This window comes from Saccoglossus kowalevskii, chromosome 4, assembly GCF_978046115.1.
Source record: "Saccoglossus kowalevskii chromosome 4, keSacKowa6.1, whole genome shotgun sequence".
In the NCBI taxonomy this organism is placed as follows: Eukaryota; Metazoa; Hemichordata; class Enteropneusta; family Harrimaniidae; genus Saccoglossus; species Saccoglossus kowalevskii.
Genome location: NC_140644.1, coordinates 25,858,376 through 25,872,336, shown reverse-complemented (window position 1 = coordinate 25,872,336; position 13,961 = coordinate 25,858,376). Strand labels below are relative to the sequence as shown.

The window sequence follows — 13,961 nt, the reverse complement described above, 5'->3', positions numbered from 1 at the left end:
TCCACCATTATATGACTTTAAATGGGATTTTTATTACATATCACACCAGTTGCATGCCCTTATCTTATCAGTTCTTGACAACTCAGTGGCAACAATCTTAGATTAGTGTAAACACATTGAAAGGCCTGTGTATGGGTTATAAAATTTGTTTCTTATCTGGACTCGTTGAGATCACTTCAGTGCCACTTTTGGTCAAATTGGACACACTTTTTTTTTTTTTTGGGGGGGGGGAGCAAATGTGTGTAGGTTTTTCATTATACATCTTTCACTTAATCCCTGACGTTCAGAGAAATAAATTTCCAGAGTGTAAATTGAAGAGTCTAAATCAGTTGTCACAATTATGTGTGAGTTCCATGCAACATGTACAACTTGTGTAAAATACAGTACATAAAATTATAAAGAGTGCTGTGGCACTTAAGTGGTAATCTATGCTAACAGCATAATACTCCCACATGAAAAAGCTCCACAAAGGCAGCGATATGCCATTCAGTTTTTCTTCTGACTTTTCATTCTAAAAATATTAAACTTTTTAATCAGTATATGTTGTCCACCATTTTGATTTTCCAGCAAGGAATTGTGGGTAGTATACGACATCAATACTTTTTTTTCAAATTTTAAGTATTAGGTACTCGTGTATATACTGGTAATGTAATAATGGAAATTAAAACATTGCAAATTTACAACAAATAAATTTATTGCCAAAAAGATAAACAATGTCTTGATCCATTTTCTCATTGATGAATTGTATGAAATATACGAAGAATTGAACATTTCCATGACAACCATATTCCGTATTATATGTATGGTTGGCACCAGTATTTGAAATACTACCGGTACTCTTACCTGTATGGTTTCGGTCTGTGCGCATCGTATCCATGATGTCTGGTGAGGGGGTGATAGCGTACTTATAGCCACAAATGTTGTTGGTGGTTTCCCATCGACACTCAACGGCAAACCCTGACACGCTACGAAAAAGGCATAATACAACGTAAGATAACTCTTGATCATGTGACCCATTGTCCTAGATGTGTTTATCTTTAGTCTCTAGGTAGAGCCCCTCCATACCTATACCCCCTACTCTATTGAAATAGCTAACCAAATGATGATGCTTGAAATACATTCATCGTCACATGATTTGCATGACATTGTACTAAATAGAGGCTTTAATTGTGTTTATGCAATACCATTCCACTGACAGCAATGAAGCAAAGTGGTATATTCGTGGCACAAGTTATTATTGCACCTAACAGCGTGCTGTTTCAAGTGTAAACAGCCACACTTACAAGATGCTGACCATAAGTATGGCTGTTACACTTGACACAAAGTACAGCGCAACACAACAAACAATGCACTGCACTGCACTGCACTGCACTGCACTGCACTGCACTGCACTGCACTGCACTGCACTGCACTGCAATACAATACAATACAACATGAAAGAACATTACAATGTAGAACATATCAATCACCCAGTAGGTATTTTTGATTTAAACTTAAACCATGCAGACAGAACAGGAAATTACATACTGAGTTTGGTGAACAATTTTCAAGCTTTGAAAAAAACTGTAGACAAAGACAAGTAATGAATAAAGTAACTAAAGTGAATCAAGTCTAATTTGTATTTAACTACTTTAATCAATCATAGATTGGGATGTTTATTTCTGGCAAGCCATAATACTTACCTATGGAGAGCTCTAGTACTGGTTCCTCTGGGTTGTATTGTACCTCACTGCCAGCAGCGGGGTCACCACCCACTGTATCTGATTGGTCAGTACTGAGTGGATCCTTCCCAGTTCGTGCGAGAAGCTTGGTGCGAAGATAGTTCAATTGGCATCGCAGTCCTTCATAACTTGCTTGTTGTAGCGCTACCACCCATTCATCACGTTGTTCGGCTGTATGTGCGGCCAAGTACTGGACTTTGTCGTCATGTGGGAAAGCTATAAAACAAGTTTTCACAAAATGTTTTCAATGCAGCTTGATGTCAACAGGAGTGGGAGGACCGTTCTGCAAACTTTTTGTTGGGTAGATTACTAAATGCTAATGTAATGTGCTTGATTCCATGGAAACAAAAATAAGTGGTGTCTCACAAACCTTCAGACAAGCCTTGCCAAGAATGTCTTTGAATAGTAATATCCTATAATATATTACTGATATACCAGTACATGTACATGTACATGTACCTGTATGTACAGTACAGTCTAAGCACAAGTTAATTTCAAGCTGGCTATCATCTGGCTTTGTCTTTTTTTTATTCATTGTCACTAATAATTTAAACGTATTCTTACCTATGTTACTAACATGAAACATATGTAGGCAGATTATTCTGCATAACTTAAGTTATATGACAGTTTTGAAAGCAATGATTGTAGTATATACCAGGTTAATACAGTATTTATTTAAAAAGACAATTCAGAGTTCAGCATTTTCATAAGGGAAAACACAGATCATTTACTTTGTACCCCCGTACTTGGTGAGATGTACAAACTAAATGCGCATCAAAAGAAGGAATGTGACAAGGAAGCAAAAGAGACTGTAATATGCACCCTGATTCTACAATACAAAGAGAATACTGTGTCAAAATAAGACAACACATACAATTATTGATTCATATGCACTTCTATTCGAGGTACGCTTTTAGTAGAAGTACAGACATAAACAGACAATTGCCATTTTATTAATAGACGTATCTCAGATATTTACATCATACATTCAACGCTACAAAAAAACACTATATGAACCATAAACCAGCGAAAATGAACATCTAATCCAGTCTATAAGCCTACATGTATATCTGTAAAAAACACCAACTTTCTCAGTCTGTTCAATTCAGACAACATTTGTACAAGCATGTTCCACTGTCATTAAAAACACAATGGCACCTGAATAAAAACCAAACACTAAACAGACTGAGATATCTGTTGGTTTACAGAGAAAGATACTGTAAAACATGTCTTTTTCGCGAGCATGTCTTTTTAGCGAATTTAGCCAGAGAACTGATTCGCTAATTCAAGATGTCGCTAATGACTTTATTATAAATTTAAAATGGCCAAGGCTTGGGGATTTGTATACAGTAATCCGGAACATACAAATCTGGAGGTATATATGGGGGTCTAAAAACTAACTCTGCGACGCGATTGTGCGATTCGCCGAATGTTGATTATTGCACTCTGCGACAAGATCGCAGTGTCATTCTGCGAAGAGCATGATTCCCATTGGTTGGTGGGTCGAACAGCGCGAATCCCAATGGTCGATGTTCACCGCATGCCTTATAAAAAATTAAGTTACTTAAGTTAAGTAGTTAGTTAGTTTTTCTTTGTTTTTATGGAGGTGATAACTGCGAATTTGTTTTGGCACGCGACAGACAAGTATTGTGAAAACAGGAAACCAAAAATGGCAAGAGAGATTCGCTAAATCAACATTTTGCTATTACGTCATTTTACCACAATTCGCTAAAATTGCATGTTGCTTTTTCAACTTGTTTTATTATTAGTGAAACCAGAAGATTGAAAAAAAGTAGAACAAGTTTAGACAGACATGTATGTGATGAATGTACAGACTCAGGTTTGAAGTCAAGGTAATAAAAATTATAAATGTAATTTTCATAATTTCTTCATACTAGTATTACCGGGTATAAATATTTTACATATACATTAGTTTATACTACAGTGTAATATTCTATCTTTCTATGCCAGCCAAGTACATGTAAAGATAGACAGTAAGCAGCAAAGACATAACTGAGAAATTTACAAAATGATGAATGGATGACTGTCTGAGGAGTTGGGTGAATTATTGAAGTGAAGGTTTTCAAGTATAGCAGTTGTACAATCACTGGGTTTTACCTATAACAAAACAAAAGCGATTCTGTTCAGTATCAGCCTCCATAGTACTACACTGTTCCAATATAATCACTCCATTTGGCTCTGAAAGCATGTCCTTTCCTTTGAAATAGAACAGCATGTTACTTCTAAGGCGACACCACCTCTCACTGTAACCTACAAATTAAACAAACGAATAAATTAATTCAATAATTATAGACAAATATTCATAATAAATGAATTAATAAATCAAAAATATAATATGCAGCAAAATGCAGGGTTCCACCATAATCTAATTTTAACTCAGTCACTGTTCAAAAACAAGTGTGACCAGATTAACCAGCTGTCAACTTGGTTTATTTGGCGTCAGAAGATATCCAGGTTAAACAGCGCCCTCTATAAACGACATTGACGAGGATTGGTTGTTTTGAAAACCAGCTAGTTCTGATGAACAATACAAACACAAAACTGATCACAAGTTGCTACTCAATGTTGAAGTAGGCAAGGTCCAGTAAGTCAGGTGACTGAAGTGACATGTTTATCTCATTTCTTTTATTTTTAGGTTTGTTTACAGAGCAATCTAAGCTCTAAGCATTTGTCAGTATTGTGAATATATGAATACTGTTTGAAATCAGTTCTAAAAATAGCATTAGTTTCGTTTTCCTTTCTTGGGTTAAATCATTTTTATCGAATCTTCCTGGTAATATTTACCGGTGTTTTGGTTTCACTTTTGATATTTCTAAGATATTTGCTTCAGTCAAAGCTATGGAAGTGTTTTTATGATAATTGAACATTTATAAAAAAAAAAAAAAAAAAGTTGTCTATGGATGGTATTAAAATAGGATTAAAATTTCTATTGGACTATAGCAGACATTGGCTGGTCAATACTGACCGTTGATATACGTGTACATGCAGCTCTTCCGTTTTTGACACTACCGTAAGTCTGAAATAATCAGATAGACAGTATGAGAGTGGAAAAAATTGAACTAAATAATGCCACAAATCTGTACTTTATTTTCACTTGTTTCATGTTTTTTGCTTGAGGGATAATTCAGTGTCTTTAAAATCCAGTAAATATACTTTTTTTCCTATATTTTACAGAAATTATTCAGTGAAAATATATTCAATACAAAACACTCAAAATGTCTTTTCAGCAGAAATAAAATATTTTACGCATTAATCTTCCTAAGTATATCTAATATTAATAACAAAGGTAAATAAGTTGAAATTATTGATGACAAATCACAATGAATAAAAGGTATACATGTAGCTGGCTAAATTTTTTTTTTTAGCTCAGACTTTTTTTCCTTGCCTGTTTTTGTGTGTGTGGTATTCATTATCATCCATTCCAATGTATGTTAAGTGATTTACTGAATATACTCATTGAGTATGTCATGCAAGAACAACTTTACTGGTCACGATTTTGTTGTCTTGTGCATGGTCCGGTAATCTGAGGTTATGATGACAAAGAAGGTCAAGATGTGACCCAAGTCCTTTGAGAAACAGGTCACTCATCTACAGTTTCCGCACAGAATTTACAAACGTTATTGACTCCTGAGATGCAGTGATTTGAATAGAGCATATTGTACCAGGGGTACATCTAAGTTGAAAAAGGGTTGAGCTGTTGGGCTCCGATGAAATGCTGTCATGTAAAATAGGTAATTAGGTGCTGATAAATCATTAACAATGATACAGTACAAATACCGATTAAAGAAATTCCATCATGTAGAGGCTGTATACCCCCCCCCTCCCCGGTAATACCGGTACAGTTATATCATATGTACCGACAACCAAATATTATGCTTTTTTTTTACTAATGTTGTTAAATAAAACTTTTGAAATTTTGCATTTGTAGATATAAATATTTGTAGATAAATATTTATAAAGCCAACTGTTTTCATTCAAGTCCAGATGAGAAAATGTATAAATGTAGGTTTATAAATAGTTAGCTCTGTTTAATTCAGTGTATAAAAAAGTAAGTCAGATCTTATTTTAGAATATGTTTTCTACTTAGTGGGAGATTTAGTTTAGATTTGATTTGAATTTTTTGAAATGTTTGAATTTTTTTAATAGTGAGGTATAGTGGCTAGTCATCAACTTTATGAATCAATTGTTCAGGTCTGACAGCATAAAGCAGTATTATCTGACATATTTTATTTGTACATTGTAGCATTTGATGTACATTGCCAAGCATTTATGCAGATTTGGGTTTGGACAAAAAAAAGTCCATTGAATCATGAACAAAACTGACGTCACTTTAACTTATGTAATTATTCAAAAGAAGCACTTCAGGGGATTTGTTTGATGAACACCCACTTCTCAAATTGTTCTGTCCCTTTCTTTCTACATTGTATATGCGATTTCATGTACTAGATCCTAAACAGCTTGGCATGTCATGATTATAGTTATTCCGGATAAAAAATAAATCAGTCAGATTCCGACACACATAACTCGCAAATGCTGTACATGTAACTGCTGATTCTGCTTTCAACACTCATTTTACAACATACATGTACACATGTACATTCAAGAATTGAAATAAGTTTAACCATAAACCCTCCAGAAGAGGGATACGAATCTGCTGGCAAACATCAAAGGAAGCTACCGTATTACCCCGGGCACGCGCCCAGGGGCCTGAACGTACAAAATCGGGAAAAATTGGGGGTGGGCGCTTACCCGAGGACCACCCCAAAAAAGATTTTAAAAAGTTGTTTTTGTGATCGTATGATAAGGTCAAATAAAGGAATGCTTTCGTACACTTTGTACACGTACTTATTTCTTGATTTATGCCAGGTTTCAATAAACGTGAGCACTCGGTCAAGATCTGTGGGAACACTAAGACACAGGGTCGAATTTCAAGAATAAAACTTGTTTTATGTCAGCGAATGAAGTTGTATTACTCACTGAAATTGACTACAAACTATGGTAAATATTGTAATCAATGCACGGTTACATTTTTAGTAACCGTGATCAGTGCAAGTCGAAACGGCCGGGGAAAAACTACCGCTTGTAATCCAAGAAGGCGATGACCTCATTAGCATAATTTTGTTCACGCACGTATTGATACATCGCATCGTAATTACTGAAGAATAGCAGACAGGGTTTTGAAACAAAAAAAAAACTTTTATTACTGATGTGAAATGTTTACAAACTATTGTGAATACATAAACATATCCAAATGGCGATACATAAAAAACAGACTGAAAATAAACTCTGGTCGACCTCATAAACATGATTTATTCATGCACCCACACACAAGACAAAATTATGATGCAACAAGTTCCCATCGTCGGCATGCCTCATTATGGTTATCGTAATAGAATTGAGGTCGGCAAAATGTGTTTTTCTTCAACGACAGAAAAATAATCCACATGACCGTAATGCCATAGCTGTGATGAGGGATGGAAAGAAAGTTAGCAATGCCTCAAAAGTGCTAGCTCCCGTTCACAGTCAGCTGGCATCGGTGTCGCTGGGTGTATGATAGAGGGAAGTTGTGCAACCAAATTTGCCGAGTTCGCAGTTTTTCGCCGATAAAAAATAACTAAGGCAAAAACTCACAGTTTTTCAGCATTTTTGTAATAAAGACATTATCCTCTATCAATAATCCACCCCAAATAGAAACATTTCCACTAATTCTTGTGTTTTTTCGACGTTTTTCGAAAAACCTGCGATTAGGCTGCGAAAGTAGAACATTCCGGAGGGGGTGAAACGGAAGAGCCAAACTTAACGCGAAAAAATAGAACGCGTATTTTGACCTCTACGTGGCCAACCAATGGCTGGACACGGATACGTTTTTGGTCGTTGCCAAAGAGCCCCGCGTCCATCGCCTGGCGATGCTCTTCCAATGAGTTTTTACGTAAAAACACAAACAAAACGGCCCTTTTCAGGGCCACCACACACTCCAAAAAGAGAACTACCGTAACAAACACACTATTTAAATAAATCAAACGCGTTCGTTTTTGACAAATACAACTTTATTGTTGACCTAATTCTTGGCTAAAAATCACCCTGGATGTCCCCAACATGTAATAATAATAACAACCTTTATTGATATCGTATCCCTTCTGGGATCTAGATTAGAATACAATAAGGATATAAGGAACAATAAAATACATAAGTAATAATAATAATAAAAAAGAAATAAATAGTAATACTGTGAAAATATTATTATATAAATATTTTTTTGGTGTTATTTTGAGGCAGCTGGTAAATTGCTTTTCATGAAATTCTCTCTTTTATTGAAACAGTCGCTGATAAACTTGGCAATTGCTTGGACGGTTTCAGAATTTTTGTTATTGAGAAGTGCTTTCAGATTACCTGATAAGTTTACGTTTTCAAACAAAGCATCTCTTTCAAATTTGTACTGGTTACAATTGAAGAGGAAGTGTTCATGTAATTTTGTGAAAACAGGGGGGGTGGGCACTTGCCCAGGGAGGGGTGCGTGCCCGGGGTAATACGGTATATGGTTTAACAGAAAATACAGAAAATACAACTTCAATAGGTTCAGGGTACATGTTAAAAGTGGAAGTAGGAAAATTTTGCCAGCATGGGTTAAAATGAGTAATTGTGTCATTCCAAATACTAGTAGTTTGTTTTTAAATTTATATGATTGTTCTTGGCATTGTTGAAGAGATGACTTTGTGTGGTTTTTTTTTAGCTTTTTTTGTTTTATCAGAAAGTCTGTTTATTATTGAGTCCATTAATCCATTATTCTGAAACATATCCCTTCGATAAACCTAGTAAATTGTGATTTTGTTTTCTTTGTATTGACTTTTATATGTATCCCCATTCGTTGATATAATTGTGCACAACATATCAGTGGATTTCTAAAGACCTATAGCATTTTCTGACAATAGTGATTTTCATCATAATTAGAAATTTCAAGTAACTAGTTGACCGTAAAATGACTTCACCACTAGCACAAACAGTGCAAAATTGAAATAGGACAGCAATGAAAAATATATTTGAAATATACTTTTTGTCTGTACTTTTTCTTTCCTTCTTGATTTGTTTCCGACTAACTTTGGAGTGTTCTTTCTTACTCACCCTAGTATGTTGTCATGCAATAAAGTTCTTCTGCTCAACAATTTTTTTATCTCATCGAATAAATAATTTTATAAATAAATAAATAAATATCAAGATTGCTATATATACATGTAATTTCAAAATAGATTGCAATAAAATTATATTTCTTTATTGTCACCATAATAAAATTTGATATATCTTTTTTGGGTCAATGACAATAAAGATTAAAACGCTACATTAGATTAGTTACTAAGCTGTCTTTTATTCGTTGTCTTTGCTGTAATGTACAGGCTGGGTGAATGTATCTGTAGTTTGACAACCCTGATAGTTTTACGGTTTTGTCTTTTGTGGTTAAAAATATATGAAATACTAAGCAATGCAGTGATTGAAAACAGATATTTGTAGTTTGGGGGGAATGTTTTGACCGGCCACAGTTCTGTAATAGAATAACTGCATTAGGAGAAACCCATTTGAATAGTGGGGGAGCTGGAGCATTTTGGGGGTTGATGTTGGGTAATCAAGGAAAAAAAACCTCACGGGTGCAATAGTATGAAGCGAAAGAATTGCCCTCTCAACAGAAGTTCCAAAAAAAATCACTGTCACAGTAGTGTGAAAAAGTATGCAACAGACCAATTGCCTCCAGCTGCCTCCCCAGATTTCAAATGGGTCACCCCTTAAGGAAACAAGTGACTTACTTTCGTTCTTCTTCCTGCCGAACAATTCATTTTTCAATCCAGAGTTAGATTCCTTCATGAACAGTGACCCTTCCTTGGTGAAGTATTTCGGTGGCTGTATAGCCAACTGGGATAGTTCTTTCGAATTGTATCGCATGTTGGCTGCATCACCTAGAAGTATTTACATTGTGACTGTCTCAAGCGAGTACATCGAAACGGCGGTCGAGGTTGTATATCTTCAACTTACGACCTGCTCCCTGCTTCCTCAATTCTTGCTTGTTGTCAGTGATCTAAGTCGACAAAATGGCTTGATATGGTGGGAGAAACTAGTACAAACTGTGACTGGGAGCTTTCCCTAAAAGTACTGTCGTAAGATGTCAATCAAAACGAGAACTAAAAAAATGACAGCTAAGCAAATAAACTTTTAAGAATGACCATGGAATGACCTAATAACGAACCCGGAAGATGTTTTATCCGTGTTCCGTGTGAGTTAGGGGTGCCTTGGAAAATACATGTACTCGTATTTTCATAAACAATCAGGGACGATGGGTGCTTCAACGAAACAACGTTGAATAGATGTTCAACATCATTAACAATGATCTATTTGTTTGCATGTGCGAAATAAACAAACAAATTATTTCTCCCAGGTGTAGTGGCATTTTAAATTTAATAAAGACAAATTTGCGACCTACTTGGGTGGCCTTGAGCCTTAGCGCGGCATTCTGGGTAACAGAAAAGCAACATGGCGAACGAATTTTATTTGCGTTATTACGTTGGACATAAAGGAAAATTTGGACACGAATTCCTCGAGTTCGAGTTCAGACCTGATGGTAGGTAACTGTTTAGAGATCGCGAAGGTGGTATGATTCGTGAAGGGATAGTCAATTTCTCAACTTATTGAATTGTAATTGTGTGTTCAAACATGTGTAGTGACTAATCGACCGGTCATGTTGGTGTGTTGCCGTGCTTGACGCGGTACTCTGAGACCACGGGGTCGCTGACACAAAGGTGTGCGTTAACTATCATCTCTATGCCGACTTTATATTGTTAGGAGATTTTTGTATCCTGGTCTCACTATCGGAAGGAAGCACTAGTACCAAGTCATTTACGAATACGAATGACCAGGCTCCGGAAGACGAGATCACAGACAAACGTCGCAATGACGTTTTCACGTTTGGAAGTTAGTTTTGGGAAAATCCTTTGAAAGTCTTTGGATTTTTTGAGGTCTGGAAAGTCTTTGAGATGTCTTTAGATTACAGGAAAAATAAAAAAATCTTTGAAAAGTCTTTAAATTTCTTCATAGTTATCAATTCATTTTAGAAAGGCTTGAAAAAATGCAAGTTTGGGAAAAGGTCCGGTAAAGTCTTGGAAATCATTTGGCTCTTGGTGGAATGAATTTTGTATGTTAGACCGTTTATTGGCTTAGCATTTGTTTATCTGTTACATCATAATAAAAACAACTTATTATTACAAGTACCATCTGAGAGTACTCTGAGATTATCACATATTCAGAACTTGAAACAAAGCTATTACTTGTACACACTTCCTGAATAATCTAGGACCCTACCAAAAACTGTCTGAGATAAACACGCACTTTCACAAACTCATTTGCATTACGATTTCTAAAAATGAAGACTTCTCTTGTAATTTTGTTGTCATATCACAATTCGCATGACTTCTTTACACAATTCTCTAAGAAAGACCGGGAACGGAAACGAGACAAAAACAAAAGATTTTTTAAGTTAGCGTGGGGGAAAAAAACGTGGCTAAGTATTATCGTCAGGGAAAGCTATTGTTTAAGCTAGTCTGTGATTGGTTTGCTGGCAATGTTTGGGGGATTTTGACCAGTTTGTGACGTAGGAATTGTGTGTGATATTCATCACATGTCACACTTTTGCGTACCCAAATCTTATAAATTGTGGACTTTGCACAAAACAAAAGAAGGAAACATGTGTAACCACCTTGTTATTTATTTAGTTTTGTTTAAATAACAATAAGAATAATACTACTTTGCTTAGTTTAATAAGTTGTTTACCCTTTTTCTTTCCTTCTTGCATAATTCACAAGAATGAGGTAAAGTTTGTGACTACTTTTTCATTGCATTTTTTAAAAAGGCTATTCTTCTAGCCAAATCCAAATAAAGGTAACACGTCATGGAAATGACGTTTGATTCTATGGCGTCATTCCAGAGCTGTTTTAACTTCTGATGTGTTCCACTTGCATCATATGTCAAACTCGCGAGAAAATATCCCAAATTGAAACAAAATCATAAGAAAATACTCCAAATTGAAGCCAGGATATTCAGGTGAATTGTGTCCAGCAGTGAGAATGGGGTCTATATCATCCAGGGTACCAAACATCTTCAATGTACCATTTTCATTCAGATGTTGAAAATGTGTCGTTTAAGATAGATTTTCTCCTGTTAGATACGTGTATGAAGTTAGAATTTCGTCAGGTGTCAGAATACAAAATTAAGAACTGTATAGAACTTCGACATACAATAATTTTTTTAATTTCTTTTTCCTATAAGGTAAATTGAGGTATGCTAATAATTCCAACTACAAGAATGATGTCATGATCAGGAAAGAGGTTAGTCTTGCCTTTATGTACATGTATTGATTTCTTGTTGTACTGTCATTTCGACATGATGCTACCATCTGACTTGAATTTTCAAGAAATCAATTTGATTGATACGCTAACTGTATCATTTGTGAATTAGTCAAAATATTGTAACTACCAAATAGGACTGTAACAATAGCATTATGTATTTGAAGAAACCTTCACACCTAAATAGGTCAGGACTGTTTGTACTTGTGCGAGATTGTACATAATATTCCAACAACTCAACATGCTTACTGCAGGCTTTCACACACAAGGCTGTGATTGAAGAACTGAAGAGGATAATTGAGGACAGTGAGATTATGCAGGAAGATGATGCACTCTGGCCACAACCTGACAGAGTAGGGAGACAAGAGTTAGAGATAGTCATGGGTGATGAACACATCTCATTTACTACCAGTAAAATAGGATCACTCATTGATGTCAACCAGTGCAAGTAAGTAGCATGTGATGATGTTGCTCTGATCATGTGATCACATCACGTGATCATGTGATCACATTTGATCTAATCATGTGATTGCATTGCTCTGATCATGTGGTGACATTGCCCTGATCGTGTGATCACATTGCCCTGATTGTGTGATCACATTGCCCTGATCGTGTGATCACATTGCTCTGATTTTGTGATCACATTGCCCTGATCGTGTGATCACATTGCCCTGATTGTGTGATCACATTGCCCTGATCGTGTGATCACATTGCCCTGATTGTGTGATCACATTGCCCTGATTGTGTGATCACATTGCCCTGATTGTGTGATCACATTGCCCTGATCGTGTGATCACATTGCTCTGATTGTGTGGTGACATTGCTCTGATCAAGTGATTTTATATACTCCTATATAATGCCATGATATTTTCCATTTTGGTGTATAGCAGTTGCAGGTGCAAATTAATGCTACTCTAGTGGTAATCATGAATGTCTGCTGACGTCATCCTAGGGGAAATGTTGTGGAATTATACATTTATCACATGTAATATACTTTGTCTGAAACAGCAGACAGTTGAACAAAGAACTATTGCTCAGATAACAGCAAATACAAATATATCTTTAATGTGCTGTTAGTATGTTGATTTTCTTAAATCTGTGGTGTCCTATTTTTTTCTGTGTTGATTCTGCTCATTGGTGATATGTGCTCCAATTCACTGTGACTTTTTTGAATTCCAACAAATTTTTTTTTGGAAGGACAATACTTATTTTGAAAATAAACATGCATGACATGTATGGTTAAGGGGGAATGAGTGACAAACACTCAGAAAATATATTGTTTATTTATGATGCACAATCTGGCACTATTTACACAACCATCCAAGATGAGTTTGTAGAGATGTACTAATTAATACATAATTATTTCTGTTCTTTCATTCCAGAGATTCTGAAGGCCTTCGTACATTCTATTATCTAGTCCAAGATTTAAAGTGTTTAGTGTTTTCTTTAATTGGACTCCATTTTAAAATCAAACCCATCTAAATCTTTCAAACAGTCTTACCATTTTTTTTATAACTTTAAGACCATCATAATGTAATCTTGCATCCCTCACTTTGAAGTGTCATGGTTTACAAAGATCATTGCTGGTGATACAATGTATTGCAGTGTGGAGATCCATTAAAGAAAGACAACCTTGTTTGCAGAATAAAAGTATGGTAAAAACCAGAGTCTACAAAGTGAAACTGCACTCTCATTGGTATTCGTGATGAATTATTACCATTTTGATAATATTACTTACTTTGTTTTTAATTTGAATTTCTATTTCAGTGTATGTCTAATTACAATTAGGTTAAAACAAATTAAAACATATATAGCACTTACAGTTTTCAGTGAAACCAAA

General features: G+C 35.4%; 2 protein-coding genes across 2 annotated transcripts in view; one reads left to right on the top strand and one right to left on the bottom strand.

The window, feature by feature from the left end:
• The window catches only part of LOC102806959 (inositol polyphosphate-4-phosphatase type I A-like), a 50,326-nt gene extending 40,596 nt beyond the window's left edge, over nucleotides 1-9,730 (bottom strand). The window contains exons 1-4 of the mRNA XM_085498010.1: nucleotides 9,536-9,730; nucleotides 3,840-3,992; nucleotides 1,683-1,937; nucleotides 844-965 (exon numbers count right to left, since the gene is read on the bottom strand). Of these exons, the coding sequence (XP_085354136.1) occupies nucleotides 844-965; nucleotides 1,683-1,937; nucleotides 3,840-3,992; nucleotides 9,536-9,671 (666 nt within the window). The 5' untranslated portion in view covers nucleotides 9,672-9,730. The remainder of the gene's footprint in view (nucleotides 1-843; nucleotides 966-1,682; nucleotides 1,938-3,839; nucleotides 3,993-9,535) is intronic.
• Nucleotides 9,731-10,218: 488 nt separating this feature from the next.
• Nucleotides 10,219-13,961, top strand: LOC100374129 (protein mago nashi homolog). The gene is made up of 4 exons (XM_002736950.4): nucleotides 10,219-10,344; nucleotides 12,045-12,103; nucleotides 12,376-12,569; nucleotides 13,504-13,961. Exons 1-4 carry the CDS (start codon nucleotides 10,257-10,259, stop codon nucleotides 13,601-13,603), a joined length of 441 nt encoding a protein of 146 aa, XP_002736996.1. The 5' UTR covers nucleotides 10,219-10,256; the 3' UTR covers nucleotides 13,604-13,961.

What these genes read in the sequence shown, in the direction of transcription:
- LOC100374129 (XM_002736950.4), top strand. Translation starts at nt 10,257, where the DNA reads ATGGCGAACGAATTTTATTTGCGTTATTACGTTGGACATAAAGGAAAA. An exon ending in GTTCGAGTTCAGACCTGATG is followed by an intron (nt 10,345 to 12,044) that starts GTAGGTAACTGT and finishes TTTTCCTATAAG; the next exon opens with GTAAATTGAGGTATGCTAAT. An exon ending in ATGTCATGATCAGGAAAGAG is followed by an intron (nt 12,104 to 12,375) that starts GTTAGTCTTGCC and finishes TGCTTACTGCAG; the next exon opens with GCTTTCACACACAAGGCTGT.